This window comes from Diabrotica virgifera, chromosome 1, assembly GCF_917563875.1.
Source record: "Diabrotica virgifera virgifera chromosome 1, PGI_DIABVI_V3a".
Classification (NCBI taxonomy): Eukaryota; Metazoa; Arthropoda; class Insecta; order Coleoptera; family Chrysomelidae; genus Diabrotica; species Diabrotica virgifera.
Window position 1 is genome coordinate 154,563,065 of NC_065443.1, and position 16,215 is coordinate 154,579,279.

Here is a 16,215-nt window from a genome sequence, read left to right on the forward strand (position 1 = left end):
TTTTTTAATGGAATTTTCGGTACACAAATTACTTTCATTAACAGAATGTGTTCCCAATTTTAAAAATAATACGAGGGCTGCAAGTTTTGAAATATGACAAACACATTTACACACGGTTTTTGCTCCGGATTTTAAAGAACCGCTCAGATTGACATGAAATTTGGCATACACATAGATAGCTAACATGTCAAAGAAAAAAAGTGATATTGTGCCGATGTGTTCTTTTGCTCTGGATGTGAGTACCACCCCTTCTCGGGGATGAAAAATATAATGTTCAAAGTAAGTCCGGAAGTGGATAAACCGACTAAATTCTAATAGCCCAATAAATGACCGTTTTGGAGTGTAATTTCTAGGGGCAACTCCGAATTGCATGAAAATTTGGATTTAGGTTCTACTTACCCTCCACTTCAAAGTTGAATTTGTGCAGTTGGTTGCTTTTACTTGGGGGTGACATTTACCCCTTCTCGGGGGGTGAAAACGCGTGTTTAAAATAAGGCCGGAAATGGATAAATTGACTTATTTTAAGCACCTTTTGTTCTATAAAGTTTTTTACTTAAGTCAATACTTTTCGAGTTATTCGCGATTTAAAATGTTGATTTTTCGACAAAAAAACTACGTTTTCAGACCGTTTTTCCCAAATAACTCAAAAAGTAAATATTTTATCGAAAAAAATATTTTTAGCAAAAGTGTAGCCTATAAAAAACGAAAAAAATGGTGTACCAGTAAAGTCTACAAATTGAGTAGAAGCAAAGTTGTAGCTCATGAAAAATACGTTCTTATTCGTCTAATTCCAAATCGAATAATTCAACGCGATATCACTGAAGAAAGAAGCGTTTTTCGGGAAAACCTTATTAACATTTTTAAAGTATCGAAATAAAGCTTATTATTTGTTTTTTACAAAAGTTTACAGCATCAGTTTACTTAAGTTTACAGCATCAAAAATAAACAAGTTACACAGAAAAAAAAAGTTGGCCCCTTTTTTTTTGGTAAAAAAAATCGTGAAAACCTCCCTCTATTTAGCACCCTAAATGAAATTAACCGTTTGGCTTTACCATCTATTTTAACTGTATGTGTATTGTTTATATGATCTGTAAGTTTGATTGGTTTGAAGTGCTTATTTTTGAAAAAATTTGGTTTTATAGTAAATAAAAACATTTTTCTAAAAATTTTTGAAAAATTTCATTTTTTCAAAATAGCTTAAAAAGTATTAGTGATAAGAAAAATCTTAAAGAGTAAAAAATGTAGGTTTTGCTATTATAAATATGCTAGTTTTATTTTGTTTCTCCGTAAGACAAAAATTGGTTAAGATAATATGGCTGATCAAAATTTGCATACACTCGTGATTAGTGACCCATTCAAGTTTTCTCAATTATAACCCTTTCAAAAATAAACACTTTAAACCGGTGAGACTGACAGATCATATAAAAAATAGATAGGTAAGTAAATTGTTTGTAAAGCGGTAGCGATTAATTTCATTTGGGGAGCTAAACACGGCGAGATTTTCATGATTTTTTACAAAAAAAAGAGGGCCAACTTTATTTTGAGCGTAACTCGCTTATTTTTAAGGCTAAAACTTTTGTTAACAATTAAAACAAAGCTTTTTATAAACACTTTAAAAAGTTTAAATGGGTTTTTCCCGAAAAGTGCTTAATTTTTCGGTGATATCACCTTGAAATATTCGATTTGGAATTAGAGGAATAAGAACGTATTTTTCATGAGCTACAACTTTGTTTTTATTTGATTGATAGACTTTACTGATACACCATTTTTTTGGGTTTTTTATAAGCTACACTTTTGCTAAGGATATTTTTTCGATAAAATATTTACTTTTTCAGTTATTTGCGAAAAACCGTCTAAAAACGTAGTTTTTTTGTCGAAAAATCAACATTTTCAATGGCAAATAACTCTAAAAGTATTGACTTACGTAAAAAACTCTATAGAACAAAAGTTGCTTAAAATCAGTAAATTTATCCATTTCCGGTCTTATCTTGAACGTATGTTTTTTCATCCCGAGAAGGGGTGACTGTCACCCTCAAGTAAAAGCAACCAACGGCACAATTTCAACTTTGAAGTTTAGGGTAAGTAGAACCTAAATCCAAATTTTCATGCAATTCGGAGTTGCCCCTGAAAATTACACGGTATCGCCGAATTTCCCGTTCATTTACTGGGCTATAAGCAATTTTTTTTCTATGGAGTTTTTTCACTGTAATCCATTTGAAAATTATTGATAGCACAGTTTTTACGACGCAGGTCATTTGTATTGTATGTTGCATTGAATTCGAAGTTTATGACTGAGTACAATGCAACATACAATACAAATGACCTGAGTCATAAAAACTGTGCTATCAATAATTAAAAAAAAAACATGTTTTCAGAGGGGTTTTGCAAATATTTACAAGTATTTTATTGAAAAAAATATTCTTAGCAAAAATATAGCTGATAAAAATGTGAAAAAAATGGTGTATGCTGTAGTCTGTAGACCAAGTACAAGCAGAGTTGTAGCTAATAAAAAGTAGGTTCTAATTCGTCAAACAAATTCCAAATCGAATATTTCAACATGAAATAATTAAAAAATGAAGCAGTTTTCAAAGAAAAAAAAAATCAAAACTCGCGAAAATTGCGCCTAACTAGCATCCCAAATGAACTTAATCGTAACTGGTTCACAATTTACTTTACTTATGTAATGTTTATGTGAACTGTAAGTTTCATCGGTTTAAAGTGCTAAAAAAATACAAAATATTTAGAAAAGCAAAACCTACATTTTTTTGCTCATTGAGATTTTTGGTATCATTATTGATTTTTTAAGTTATTTAAAAAAAAGACATTTTTTTCAAAACTAAAAAAAAATTACTTCAAAACCAAATTTTTCCAAAAATAAGCACTTTGGATGGATGAAACTTACAGATCATATTTAAACAATACAGAAGTAAAGTTGTATACTTACTTATAAGAATATTTTTTCGATAAAATACCTTACTTTTTGAGTTATTTGCTAAAAACTGTCTAAAAACGTGGTTTTTTGTTGAAAAATGAACATATTCCTCGCAAATAACTCGAAAACTATTGACTTAGTGAAAAAACTCAATAGAACAAAAGTTGCTTAGAATCAGACAGTTTATCCACTTCCGGACTTATTTTGAACCTATGTTTTTTCACAACCGAGAAGGGGTGGTACTCACCCCCAGGGCAAAAGTACATATTGGCACACTATCAATTTTTTCTTTGACAAATTGGTGTATGCCAAATTTAACGTTAATCCAAGTGGTTCTTTAAAATCCGAAGGTATTGTAATATTTAACCAAGAGTGAATGGATTAAAAATCAGTGCAGAAATGTAAATCTGAAAATGTTATGATAAGGGTTTGACAGTGTAATTAATATGTTCATTTGTTTATTGCAAATAAGAATCTACTCACCAACACATTAAGTAGTAATAAGTAAAAAAAATTATAAGTATAATGTAAGGTCTTATAGCAGGTACACTTCGCGTCAAAAAAAACTGGTACAACTCTTATAACCGAAAATCGTGTTTTTTAAGTTGTGTAAGTTGATCTTGTCACAAGTGTCATTCTAATTTCTAGGGCAACGTTGCCAGTTCAACGAAAATATTATATCAAACTAGGTAAAAACGGGGCTGAGCGACAGACCGCATTTTTTAATATACTAAAAACTAAAACTGTGGTAATTTTCCGTCATCTCAATTAAGTATCCATACATTGATTCGAGTTTTATTAATTTATGAAAATATTTCAATTCAAAAATAATGACAGATATAAATCTTGACATGACTTTAAATTATTATGTTTAATGTCAAATCGAGAGGTGTGATTGGTTTCTCGTAAATTGTAGGACAAAACCTGGAAAAATTAAAAATTTAATTTGAAATTAATACAAAATGAATAACGTTTACGGTGAACAAGTATGGAATTTAAATATATGTATTACAATTCGAAATATACATTTTAAACGTTATTTTTTTGTATTTAGATTTAATGCAATTCCGTTATCTGTGATGGCAACAACGAAGTGATTCACGAACAATAATTGTCAGTCTGAACACAGGTTTACATTGGGAAAAAAAAGTGTACCAGTTTTATATGACGCGAAGTGTACCATTAACCAATGTAGTATTTTGTGGTATTTTAGTGTTGGATAGCTTACTGCGTTATCAAAATTCTGTTCCTTATTTCAATTCAAATAAGTTAACAATTTCAATCCAACTAAAAATGTATTACAATCAAACGGCCAAAATCAAAATAGCAGACTAGTAGTTAAGAGATAATCACAGTAGAATAAGGAGGATGACAGGGATGTATTTTCTACTGTCTCATATTAAATATTTATTCTGCTTGTGTGTTTAGGAGGGCTGCACCAGAGGAATAGTAATAAAGTGTGAATTGCTAAATAACATCAAAGAAGTTTTTGAAGATAATCTAAACAATTAATATATATCTCTCTCTCCTATGGTGCTATTGTCCTTTTCATGATCATTTTTCAGTGCGTAACAAATGATAGGAAAAAGGGTAAGTCCGTGATAATACACATTTATGACATTTATTCTAACACGACATTTTAGTTAAATCTGACAGTTGTCACATTTTATTTTCAATTTGGAATAAAAACAAATCAAATGTGTTTCTTGCATTTATAAAATGGTATTTTCTTTGATTTGTATAGTCTTATAAATTGTACAGATTATATTTGTAATATTATTATCTAATTAAAAGAAAATTATTTTTTTTATTATGGCGCCATCTATCGACAACTAGAATAACTAGCTTACTGTCTGTAATCTCAGATGTGCCTTTTTTTCTGTCACATACAATTTAATGCGTTAGAAAGAAATCCAAAAACTGTGACACACTGAAAGATGATCATGAGAAAAAGAATAGAGCACAAGTCAGGCACTTGCTTCCCCCAGAATCCGCCTCCAAGTATCTCTATCCCTGGCTGTTCTCCTCCAGTTATTCACCCAGAATATCTCTTTAGTATGGGTTCTGACTTTGTCTATAGTCTATGTCTATACACTTCTTCCTTGATCTTCCTACTGGCCAACGTTCCACTAAGCGTTCTGTCATTATTCATTCTTATAAGGTGACTTGCCCAGCACAATCTTTGTATTTTTTGCATAATTTTCTATAGAGGGTTCTTTGTAATACTGGTAGGTGTAGCTAGTGGTTGAACCTTATTCTCCAAAAACTGTTGTCGCATATGGGTCCCAATATCCTCCTTAATATCTTTCTTTCAAAAGTATTAATAAGGTTTATTGTCTTTTTTGCCATGATCCATGTTTCTACGCCATAGGTTGCTATTGGTCATATGATGGTTTTATATATTTTAAACTTTACTTCCCTATGTATATCTTTGAAGCCAAACACTTTCGACAGCGTGTGGTATGCTTTGTAAGCAAGTACAATCAAACCCGCTTATTAGAATACTGGTTATTGGAATATCTTGGTTTAAGGAACAGAAATTTGAGGTCCCGAAACGTTTCTACTAGCGAAAAAATCAGTTATTATAATATCCCGGTTATAGGAATAATTTTGCTTGGCACGAAGGCTATTCTAATAAGCGGGTTTGACTGTATTAGATAATGTTTCCATATTTCCTCCTCCTCACTGCTGTCCTCAGTTATCTGTACACGCAGGCATGGGTGTATTTCCCACCCTACTAATTCCGTAATATAAAACATGTAGTTATTACAATGAGTAAACAAATGCCCAACTAATAAGCAACAGAAGATATACGAAAAAGTCAAGATTTATATACATCTGGCACCAATATAAATAGGCAATGGGATCATTTAACAGAAAATAGACAACAACTCATTAAAGCCAAAACGACTTTGCATGTCTCCTGCCTCCAGATGCATGAGGTAAGTAAGGAAAGATGCACCAAGTAAATGTGACATTGTATTATAAAATTGTGACAGATGATGATCAAAAAATTCATATGACGATTGTTGGCAAAAAGCTATAAGATATGTCATCTTATAGCAAGAAAAAAAGTTCTTGAAACTTGATATAATAATAAAAGAAATAATAGAGTTTATTATAATTTACCATGCTTACTAATTGACTAGCTTACCCTGGGTCCCATACCCAGCAAAGGCACTAGAATTTTTTCAATTTCTCCTTTAATTCTGCCACTACAGAGCTACAGAGGATATGTAAAGTTGTCATTCCCGACCACATAAGTAGTTGTTAACAGTAAAACCTGAGCCAGAAGGTTACACAAATGGAAGATATGTAGTATGTAGTAGTAGTATCAATGCCAACTGGCTGCAGTATTGGGCAAAAAAGAACAAAAGGATGACAAAACAACACTTAGTATGTACGTAAGTATGTACTAATTATGATAGTAAAGAACTGACTAGTCACATTTTGGCCTTATAAAAAATTCAGATTTGATAGTAATACCCAATAAGTACATGTTTTTTATTTTTAGCCCTGAGAACAATAAATATAAACTAATGTTCTAAATATTTAGTATGATCAAATTAGTGCTCACTAATTGTCTTTTAAATCTAAAATTCTTGAAATTTTTCCCCAACTACAATTTAAATGATAATAAAACTATGCAATCCATTTTTAAATTTTAGTTTTGGGATCAGATCAAAAACAACTGCCAGTATTATACAAAAGATGTTACAGTTGAAGACAACAAAATGCAGGATTTTGAGAATAAGCGAATTGTAGGAGTATATCGTCGCCTCAAAGCAACAGTAGGATATGTACATATCCTACTGTTGCACGAGTGCACCGTATATGAGTACAGTGGAACCTCGATAACTCGGATTAATCGGGACCGCGGCCGACCCTGGTTATCGAAAAACCGGGTTAGCCGGAGAGTATGGTAAAAGTTAATAAAATACGATATACGTATAGATAAAGTCCGTTATAATTGAAATAACATAAAATATTATATGCATATATTATATGTATGCACAGTACACATCTAACTTACCTATTATAGTTGTATAGAGTACAATAGACAGTATTGGGACCGTGCAAGTTGCGCAAAGTGACACCTATTTCTACGCTCTGCACTTTTATTCGCACTTTTAATTGTATTGACCAATTACGTTAGTCCTGGTTGCTGGATAATTGGTCAAGGCCATAGCCCAAAAAAATAATAAGAAGAAAAAATAAGATTCGGGTTATGTGATGAAAACGTAAACAATTGTGTGTAGTAAATAAAATTAGTTATTAAAATGCAGTACTGCATGCAAAATACAATTAATTAATAAATAAATAAATAAATAAATAAATAAATAAATTAAATTTACCTTTATATAATAATTGCATATCATATCAATATTGTGGAGCAACATATAATTTTTCTCCTTCAATGACAGTAGATATGAAATGTACGTCAATTTGACAATTTAAATTGACAATATGAATTATTTAAGAAAGTTGCAATATTTATCCGCTATTCGCGCACGATTGTTTCACGTATCCCTTCCAAGTACTTGCACACCGCGAATAGACTATAGAGTATTGTTCATTTCTACGTAAAAAAACTCAGTCAGTTTCGGTTGTGTCAATTTAGTCTGCCATCGGAACGATGTTATGTTATTTAAGAACAGTGGCTCTTTCATTGTTTAAAAGTCCGTTGTTTAAAAAAGAATTTTTTAAATAGTCTTTTAGTCTTTTTTAAACAATGCTAAGACAGTTGGAAATAAATTTGGAATAACAGGTGCCTGTTGTTTCCGATAGCCCGAGATAATAAACGTCGCTCAGCCGCCGCCGCCGTGTGCCATGAGTCATTTTTACTATCGTATAGTTCAAATTGCACAAATACCCATTATCTCTCAAATAGTTTATGGTCGAAGGAAGATTGGTGGGATATGCGCATTTTATCAATGAAATTCGATATTTTTAAGACATTCCAGAAGCAGCTACAGATAAAATGTTTTAACATAATACATACATTTTTATTGTTGAAATGTTTGTCTTATGAAAATCGGTCCGGGTTAGCCGGACTTCCGGGTTATCGGGGGCCGACTTATCGGGGTTCCACTGTATATACATACACATCGCATCGGTCCAGTATGACTTAACTGGTTGATCAGTGCACTTGTGCAACAGTAGGATATGTATATATCCTACTGTTTCTTTGAGGCGACAATGTAAGGGATTGTTTTCCATATCAACTTTAAAATAATTTAATTTATGTGCTTGTGATAATAAGAGTAAATCTATGAAGCTACTTCTTGCAACATTAGGCACCAGACCCAGGAGATGAACAAATGAAACCTTACTTTAGCTGTTATGAGAAGTTGTAAATAAATGTTCACAGAACATTGAAATATAGCTAAGTAATTGGAAAGGAATTAATTTTAGAAATAGTAATAAACCTTTAGGCTTTAATTTGTTGATTATTGCCTTAAAGTTATCCCATTTTCAATGTAAATTTTTCGTGTATTTCAATATTTCATTAAAAACATTTGAGTTTTATCGCTTACCTACTTCTTACTTCCTGGTATAATTTTTTTATTATGTAGTAGATTGCAAAGCCTGTCTGGTTTTCATATTTTTTCACCCTAGTAAATATATTCTAGAGCAAAATTTTTATTTCCCTTTCTAATTTTGAAAATCAATTTTTTGAAACATGTATTTTTTTAAGTGCATGAAATTTGTATAATATCTATTAATGACAAGGATTCTTAGTAGTCTTTATTGGTAATTGGTAAGTAGAATGAGCTTGGTTCTTAAGTAAGAAGCCAGAAGTTTAACACATTCAGGGACACAACTGTATGTGAAGAGTACAGGGGAAAAACAAAGAATGTCACATTTTATACATACAGTAGAACCCCGATTATCCGGGTGCGGATTATCCGTGCTGAGGATTATCCATGCCATGATTTTCTATTACTCAAGTTGCATTTTTGAGGTTTTATTAAAATAGCGTAATTGAAAATCACTTGATGGAAACTCTATAATATGACAAAAGAGAGACTCATAATGAAAGATTTATTTTTTCTGTTATCTTTTTATGGTAGGTACATATGCATGTGTATATGTACACAGTGACGGTATGCGTCGGTACGCCGTACCGGCACCTCTTGGGACAAAAAATAAAAATAACAACCAAATTATAGACAAATTAATGAATTTTTTCCTTGCTTCCAAATAGTTTTAAAACACCCTTATTGAGGCTAAATTTAAAAAGTTTTCCCGGGGGCAGACCCCCCTTATGAACCCTCCCCAGACCCCCCGGAACATTGCGTACTGGAACCTCTATTTTTACAAAAACAGCACTGTATGTACATATGTATTATACATAAGAAATACATGTTCGGATTATCCGTGCCACCTCCAGTCCTGAGGAGCACCGATAATCGGGGTTCTACTGTATTGAGATAAAGACCAGTAAAGGTATAATGCTTGTGATGTCTAAAAACCACCTAGGAGATTCTTAGCAGAATTCTAGCAATTCATAACCCTTTCTTGACAGGCCTGAGTTCATGTTTATGTGGGTATCAATATCAAAATAAACATATTTTCACTGGGAAATATGATATCAATATGTTGAGTCTATGGTATTTTATCAGAGTAACTGAAATTATTTAAGGAATTCGCCCTTAATTTGCAATAGAATACCCTATAAGATGGCTGTGTATTTTGACAACAAAATGGGTAAAGGTAAGTAATATGTAGATATTTTATTGTATTTAACTGGGTTGTGGTATATATAAAGTTTCAAGTTCAAGATAATAAACAAGATTTAAGAAATTATTGGTTTGTTTGTAGGGATCTTGGCCAGTAATATTTGAATATCAGGATAGTGCGTTGTAGTCACACACTCAACTTTAAACAGCAGGAAATTAAAAATACTAAATATTTATTGGTTTGACTTTTTATTAATTTTTCTCTATTTAAATGACAAGTATTTTTTCTAATTACAGGTGTGCCTCTCACCCACGATTTGGCTCTAGAGTTGTTAAATGATGGTAACTAGTCTGAAATAGAAGATTTAGATGGCGAAAATGATGATGCTTTTGAGGTGCAAATATTTAAAAATAACACTGATGACAAGGACATTGAAGAAACTGTATTGGATGAAGAACCTGTTCCTTCAACGAGCTCTTCTTCAACAAGGAGGCAATGGAAATACATGGCATTTCAGCAAAAAAATTTTGTTTTATTTTAGTTAGTATGTAATAGCATATTAAAAGATTATAAAAATAATTGTTATTTGGTCCTAATAGTGTTTTACGTTTAATAAAAGTGAATTTTTTCATACACTTACGATCCTGCATTCATAGAACATAAGCCGAGAGCGCACGAACGTGACATGTCATTTGTGACAGATTCAAACTATGAATTTTTTTCTGCATTTTTTACACCTTTTTTAGATAGTGTATATCGTATTTATTCAAAGGGAAACTTCATTTTCACTCAAAAAAAGTTCAGGCCTGAAAGGGTTAAGTTATAATCTTCAATAATATTAATCTATATTAACTTATTAATTTAATAATGCACCAAAAAACTGCTAAAATCCATATTTTTGTTCTGTGGCGTGTGGACAATCCTAGTCCTTCGCCTGGATACAAAGTCTTAGAAAATTTATATTGACTGATCTTTCTAGTTGTTGTTCTGAATCGATAGTACAGTAAAACCTGTCATATCCGGATCAATGTGGCGCCAGACCGATCCGGATATGAAAAAATCCAGATATCAAGCCTACTACTTATTTTAGTCTTTAAAACAAAACATTTTCTCCTTCATACATTCCAATAATCAACGCCGTCAATAACTTTAACAATAAGACACCTTTTTTATAGATTCTATAATACCTTGATCCATAGGTTGACAGAGGGATGTCACATTTGGGGGCAAAAAAGACACTTTATTTCGCCATCTTTTAGTTCTTTTGGGTCAGGATGAGAGGGTGCGTTGTCCAACAGCAGGACTGCCTTTCTCGGTAGATTTAGGTAGATAAGGACAGCAGAACCATCCAGGGGAGGTCCGGATATGACAGGTCCGGATATGGCAGGTTGTACTGTACTCAGTTTTTGCTACCACATGGTGAGAAAAGGCAAAATTCATGAAAAAGTGACATTCCTTGTTTTCCCCTGTACTCTTCATATCGTCGCCTTAATACTATAACTTGATAACTCGAAATTAGTAGTTTTGAGATAAACGAGTTTAAAGATTTTAAAGATATTTGTGCTGCTACCATGATGTTGGTAAATACGGAATTCACTCTGCGGCTGTAAAATACTCTTCCTTAACTTTTTGGCAACTGATCTATTTAGGAATATGGTGTAAATTTGTTTTCCAATATGGAAAAAAACATGAAAAATTAAAGTTATCAACTTTTAGCACTACCATAATGTTAACATTTGGTAATGTCGCATGTTGTGCTAAGTCGCATATAAGTGAACTTTTTAACACAACTAATATTTTAAATATTATTTTGTTGAAAATTAGCCCTCTGCCATGGGAGTTGCCAGATCTGCTAACAATTCTCGAATGCTTGCATTAAAATGAACCAAATAAACAGATAGCAATTATGTGGTAAGTTCAATGGTTTCAGAGAAACACGTGCTAAAACTAGATAACTCGAGTTATCTAGTTATAGCATTCAGTGTATGTCGTATTCACGATTATTTCGATTAAATAATAGCTTGATAACTTATCTTGTCAAGTTTTAGCACTGAATATTAGTGGCATTTGAGTTTTATCAACTTTCGTCAATCATAAATAAATACTTAACCCGTTTGAAGTGAGCTATCAAGTTTTTACACAATATGGAGGCAAATAAAATACATCTTGTGAACTAGTTATCTCAAAAACGTCAATTTTGGAGTTATCAAGTTATAGTACTAAGGCGACGATATGCAGTCACTTACTCCATAAGAAGATGTGTCTACATGTGAAGTGTGTTTGCAAATGTGTTAAATGTAGAGTCAGAGAATAGAGCCATGTTATACCTTAAGACTTAAGTTATTGTTCTTCACAAGTTTCAAAATAGTTAATTGTGTGTATTGTGTGACACATTTGTCTTTCTTTAATGTGAGATTTTACCAATAAGTACTTATCACTTACATGTACATTGGACAAGAAATTTGTTGAAATTGAAATGTCATTTTATTATATTACCACTTCCTACATCCTACTTTATTAACCCTGGAAGCTCACACTTGGGTGTGTGATACCCATATCGACACTTAACTGCATGTAGCTTGTGCAGCTGCATTCCAATGGTAATGCTGTTTTATGTAAATTCAGTCTCTAGTCTGCCAAGGACGGGTGTGTAGTTGCAGTCTCATTTGAGCAATATTTCCAATCACGAAAATTTATTGAATACAGGCTAGGGTATGTAGCACCCATGTGTGAGGTTTGCGATCAAGTGTGCGTTCAAGTTAATGACCTAACAACACAACATCCCACAAATTTAGTAACGCAAACTAGGTGTTATTTCTGCAAAGGGAAAGATGGAAAAGCAAAGAGTGCCTGCTCGGCTTGCTATAAAGTATAATGCATGGAGCATGGAGCATAGAGCCACACTGCCTTATGAATGTAGTCACTAAAATGAGGGAAACTGAAATACCTGGCTAAGAATTAATATGAGTTCTATAATCAAAAGGTGTTATATTTTAGTTAGAAAGACCATTTTGTTGTTAAAATAAATTAAAATATTTTGAATTATGTTTCCGGTTTTTTAGAAAATGTTTGTTAATTATTTTTAGGTATTTTTAATATTTTTTTCCTTTGTGTTACTACAATTAAGAGAGAAAAAATAAAATGATTGATTTAATTATTCTTATGTATTCAATAGTGATTAGAGAGTCTCTGTAAATCATAAAATATTTACTTTTTTTTTATTTCTTCACAAAAAATCATTGGGTATCTGATACCCATGTGTACGGTTTATTTAAAAAAAAATAGGTGTGATCTTCCAGGGTTAAAAATTAAGTTATGTGTTTATGGCAGAAGATGACAATAGTCCTTAACAGGACTAATCACAGCAGAGAAATTATGCAGTGATGAGTTTGCTAAGAAGCAGCAAAATAATGAAAAAATGGTAAACCTAATATGTTGTGAAATAAAAAGAGATAAACTAGTAGGTGTAAAATTGTCGATAGGAACCTATAAATTTACATTATATTAAATAATTTCCCACATTTAGACATATTGGAGGAGTATGACAACTGTCACTTTTATAAAATTCTTCTGTCACAGACGTCTAAAGGTGGGAAACTATGTAATGGAATAGGTTTGCTCTAGCAAACAGTCAAATTAGTCAGAAACCGTCAGCAAACAGTTGGTCAGTGAGAGAACATAATACAGTCACCAGTGCTATCCCCTCTACTCACGCTGGTCCACTATTGGCTGATGGTTTCAAACCGTTTGAAACTGATGCTAGAACAAACCTAATATTTATTGGTTCCTATCAATAATTTTACACCTCTACTAGTTTCACCTCTTTTTATTTCACTACATATCATGTTTTTCATCTTTTACATTATTTTGCCAGTTATCAGTGCACTCATCACTGTAAATATTCACAAAGTGTCACAGTTTTGTACAAGAATTTGTCAAAACACAGTATAACTGTTTTTGGTAAGAAGACAAGAATCTATGATGATTCAAAATGTCTTTTAGGCTAATAGAAGTATTGTATACTATTTTAAACATCAATAATGTAGAAATTACATTTATGGTTTGTTCAACAGTAAATGGTTTGAATTCAATTAGTGCGGTCATAAATATTATTAAATTTATCTGACCTGGCCCATTGTTAAGACCCACCCGGAGTGATAAGCCACTGAGGTAGACAGAGTTGGTCTTTTGCAATTAACACTGACTAGACGGTACTCCCATACTAAAACCTAAAATAAATTTTACCTGAAACCGGGCCTTTTATACTATTATCAGTTAATCCGGGCTGTTTATAGTGGTAACTAATTGAACTGAACCATTTAAGAGTTTTTTAGAAAAATATCTATTGTATGTAACATATCATTTATAAGTAGAAAAGAATAGAATAGATAAGAAAACTTAAAATTGTGTAAGTGTTAATTTTATAAAGTTGAAAAAAGTTTGTAAATAATCTTGACATTTAGAACTTAAAGTATTCAATCATTTAAGGGGGTAGGCGCAATATCTTGGGCCAATGCTATTTAAATGCATTAATTTTTTTCGAATTCCGAGAAAACTAATAGGTATTTTTTAAAAATTGAAAGCAGAATGAAAGTTTAATAAGTTAAAGGGTGAAAAAAGAGAAAATTGTGTGTGATTTTTTATTTCAAATATTTCATTCAAAAGAAACTTTTGGTTTATTCTAAGGGACATTCGACCCTTGGTAATAATGACAATAATGTAATCTTTCATTCTGCATTTAAATCCCCTTAAGATCTGTTCTAAAGATGTAACCCAATCATGAGGAAACATGAACAAAAACATTTCAATAAAAAATAGCTTGTAGATGTGAAAAAGTAGATGGAAGAATGAACCTAAGTTTACAGAGACAAAATTAATCAATATTTCATACAGATCTAGACAGTGAAGACAAGTTAAAAGATACTTAATTTATTTTGAAAAAAAAAAAAGGAAACAAATTAAGTACTTTACTAATGATTTTGTAGAATGTAGTATGATTTGTTTGCTAAGAACTAAAATATGTCACAAGTAAAATACCTTTATAATAATTATTTAGATCAAGTTATAACAAACAAATACAAGACAAAAAAGACACCTATTTCCACTTTTAATTATTTGGTATTTATTATGCCACACCGCCTTCTTCATCTAAACATTTAGAAAATTGCAATATTATAAACTGATCCAAGTTGTTTTCAGTAGATCAAGAAACATTTTTATCCAATGTATGTATAGAAGTTAGCGAAAATAGTTTTAAACATGTATAGAATCAAAATAACAAAAAGGAAAATATTTAAAAAATGGTAAAATTGTAAGTAGAAAATATTCTCTATATTATGTAAATAATATGAATTCAATGCATATACCTACTAAAACCTCATTTTTATAAAAGGTATACAAAAATTTCAAATCTAAAAATAGATACCTGCCTGGTTATTGCCTAGCAGGTACCTGTACCTGGATTAATTGCCCACCTACTAAAATGTAGTAGGTGTACCCAAAAAGTAAGGTTATGTTTACCGTTTATGAATAGTTTAACCTCTAAAACAAATAATAAATAAAATTACATTTTGATTTCCTTGGTACCCGAACCTGTTTCATAGTTTCCAAATCAGTTCTGTCAATTCTATTTCATCACTAGGGTGCAGTTTATTAATTGTTGAAAAACGCCACATATTTCTAATCCCGCGATATTCCCGGTTTTCTTGAGAATAATAAATTGCACATAGAAAATATCACTGATTACACATTTTATATATCAAACAGTTGGTTTTTTAATCAATAAAACTGTATTAACACACCGCTTTAATTTCTCCAGATCTACACGAGATTCACCATCCGAGGTATAATAAACAGAATCAGTAGAAGGCGCATGTTTACAGGCCGCCATTGCCATTTGTGAGATGTTTACTTACAAAGAACCTACACAGTCAATTGTTTCGCCGGCCGTATTTTAGTTTTACGTTTGGAATCTTTTCAAATGTTTGTATTTGTATTAAAGAAAATGCTTTTTACGTTATTTTATACATTCTACAGTATTTGTTTTCGAAAGGAAGATACTTTTTATAAACGAAATGGTCGTGGAAAATGTGGAAGTAGAGGTTAGAATCACAAACGAGTGTCATATTTGACAAGAAGCGTGGTCTAAGCCAACGCGTTTTTTTACATAGATATGTATTTCTCAGAAATAATAACAACGAGGGGTGTTACTTTTTAGTTCGTTGTTATTTTTATGAATAAGATATAATATGAAAAAGTGTAAATGCCCACCTTGTTCGGCTTTGCCGTAAGCTTTTTCTAGTAAGGGAGCAATGGCAAAAGCGTCAACTGAACTTCTTCTTAGGTCTCCTGCAAAAATGATCCTGCGAAAATCCTCCAATTGCTGCCATTTTCACAGAACAATGCTGATGAGACGAACATCAGCGCTATTCGAGCCGTGAACACCCGACGAACGACACATACCACCACCGGTTTTCAAATTCAAAACACAACCACAATCACAAAATATTTATGAAAGAAAACTTCCAAAAGTGCTGGAAACTCTCGCAAATTTGTAAACGCAAGATTAGCCATCGAAGAGTTGAACTTAATTTTGAAAA

At 31.9% G+C, this 16,215-nt stretch overlaps 1 protein-coding gene across 4 annotated transcripts in view; it reads right to left on the reverse strand.

The window, feature by feature from the left end:
- LOC114325657 (LIM domain-binding protein 2) overlaps nt 1-15,833 on the reverse strand; it is a 481,382-nt gene extending 465,549 nt beyond the window's left edge. For 2 of the 4 annotated variants that reach the window (XM_050641656.1, XM_050641654.1), the window contains exon 1: nt 15,184-15,831. In XM_050641656.1, coding sequence (XP_050497613.1) covers nt 15,184-15,217 — 34 coding nt within the window. In that variant the 5' untranslated portion in view covers nt 15,218-15,831. Of the gene's footprint in view, nt 1-15,183 lie in introns of all 4 variants that reach the window. The other 2 variants (XM_050641655.1, XM_050641657.1) reach the window with 2 other exon arrangements.
- Between the last annotated feature and the right edge of the window lie 382 nt (nt 15,834-16,215).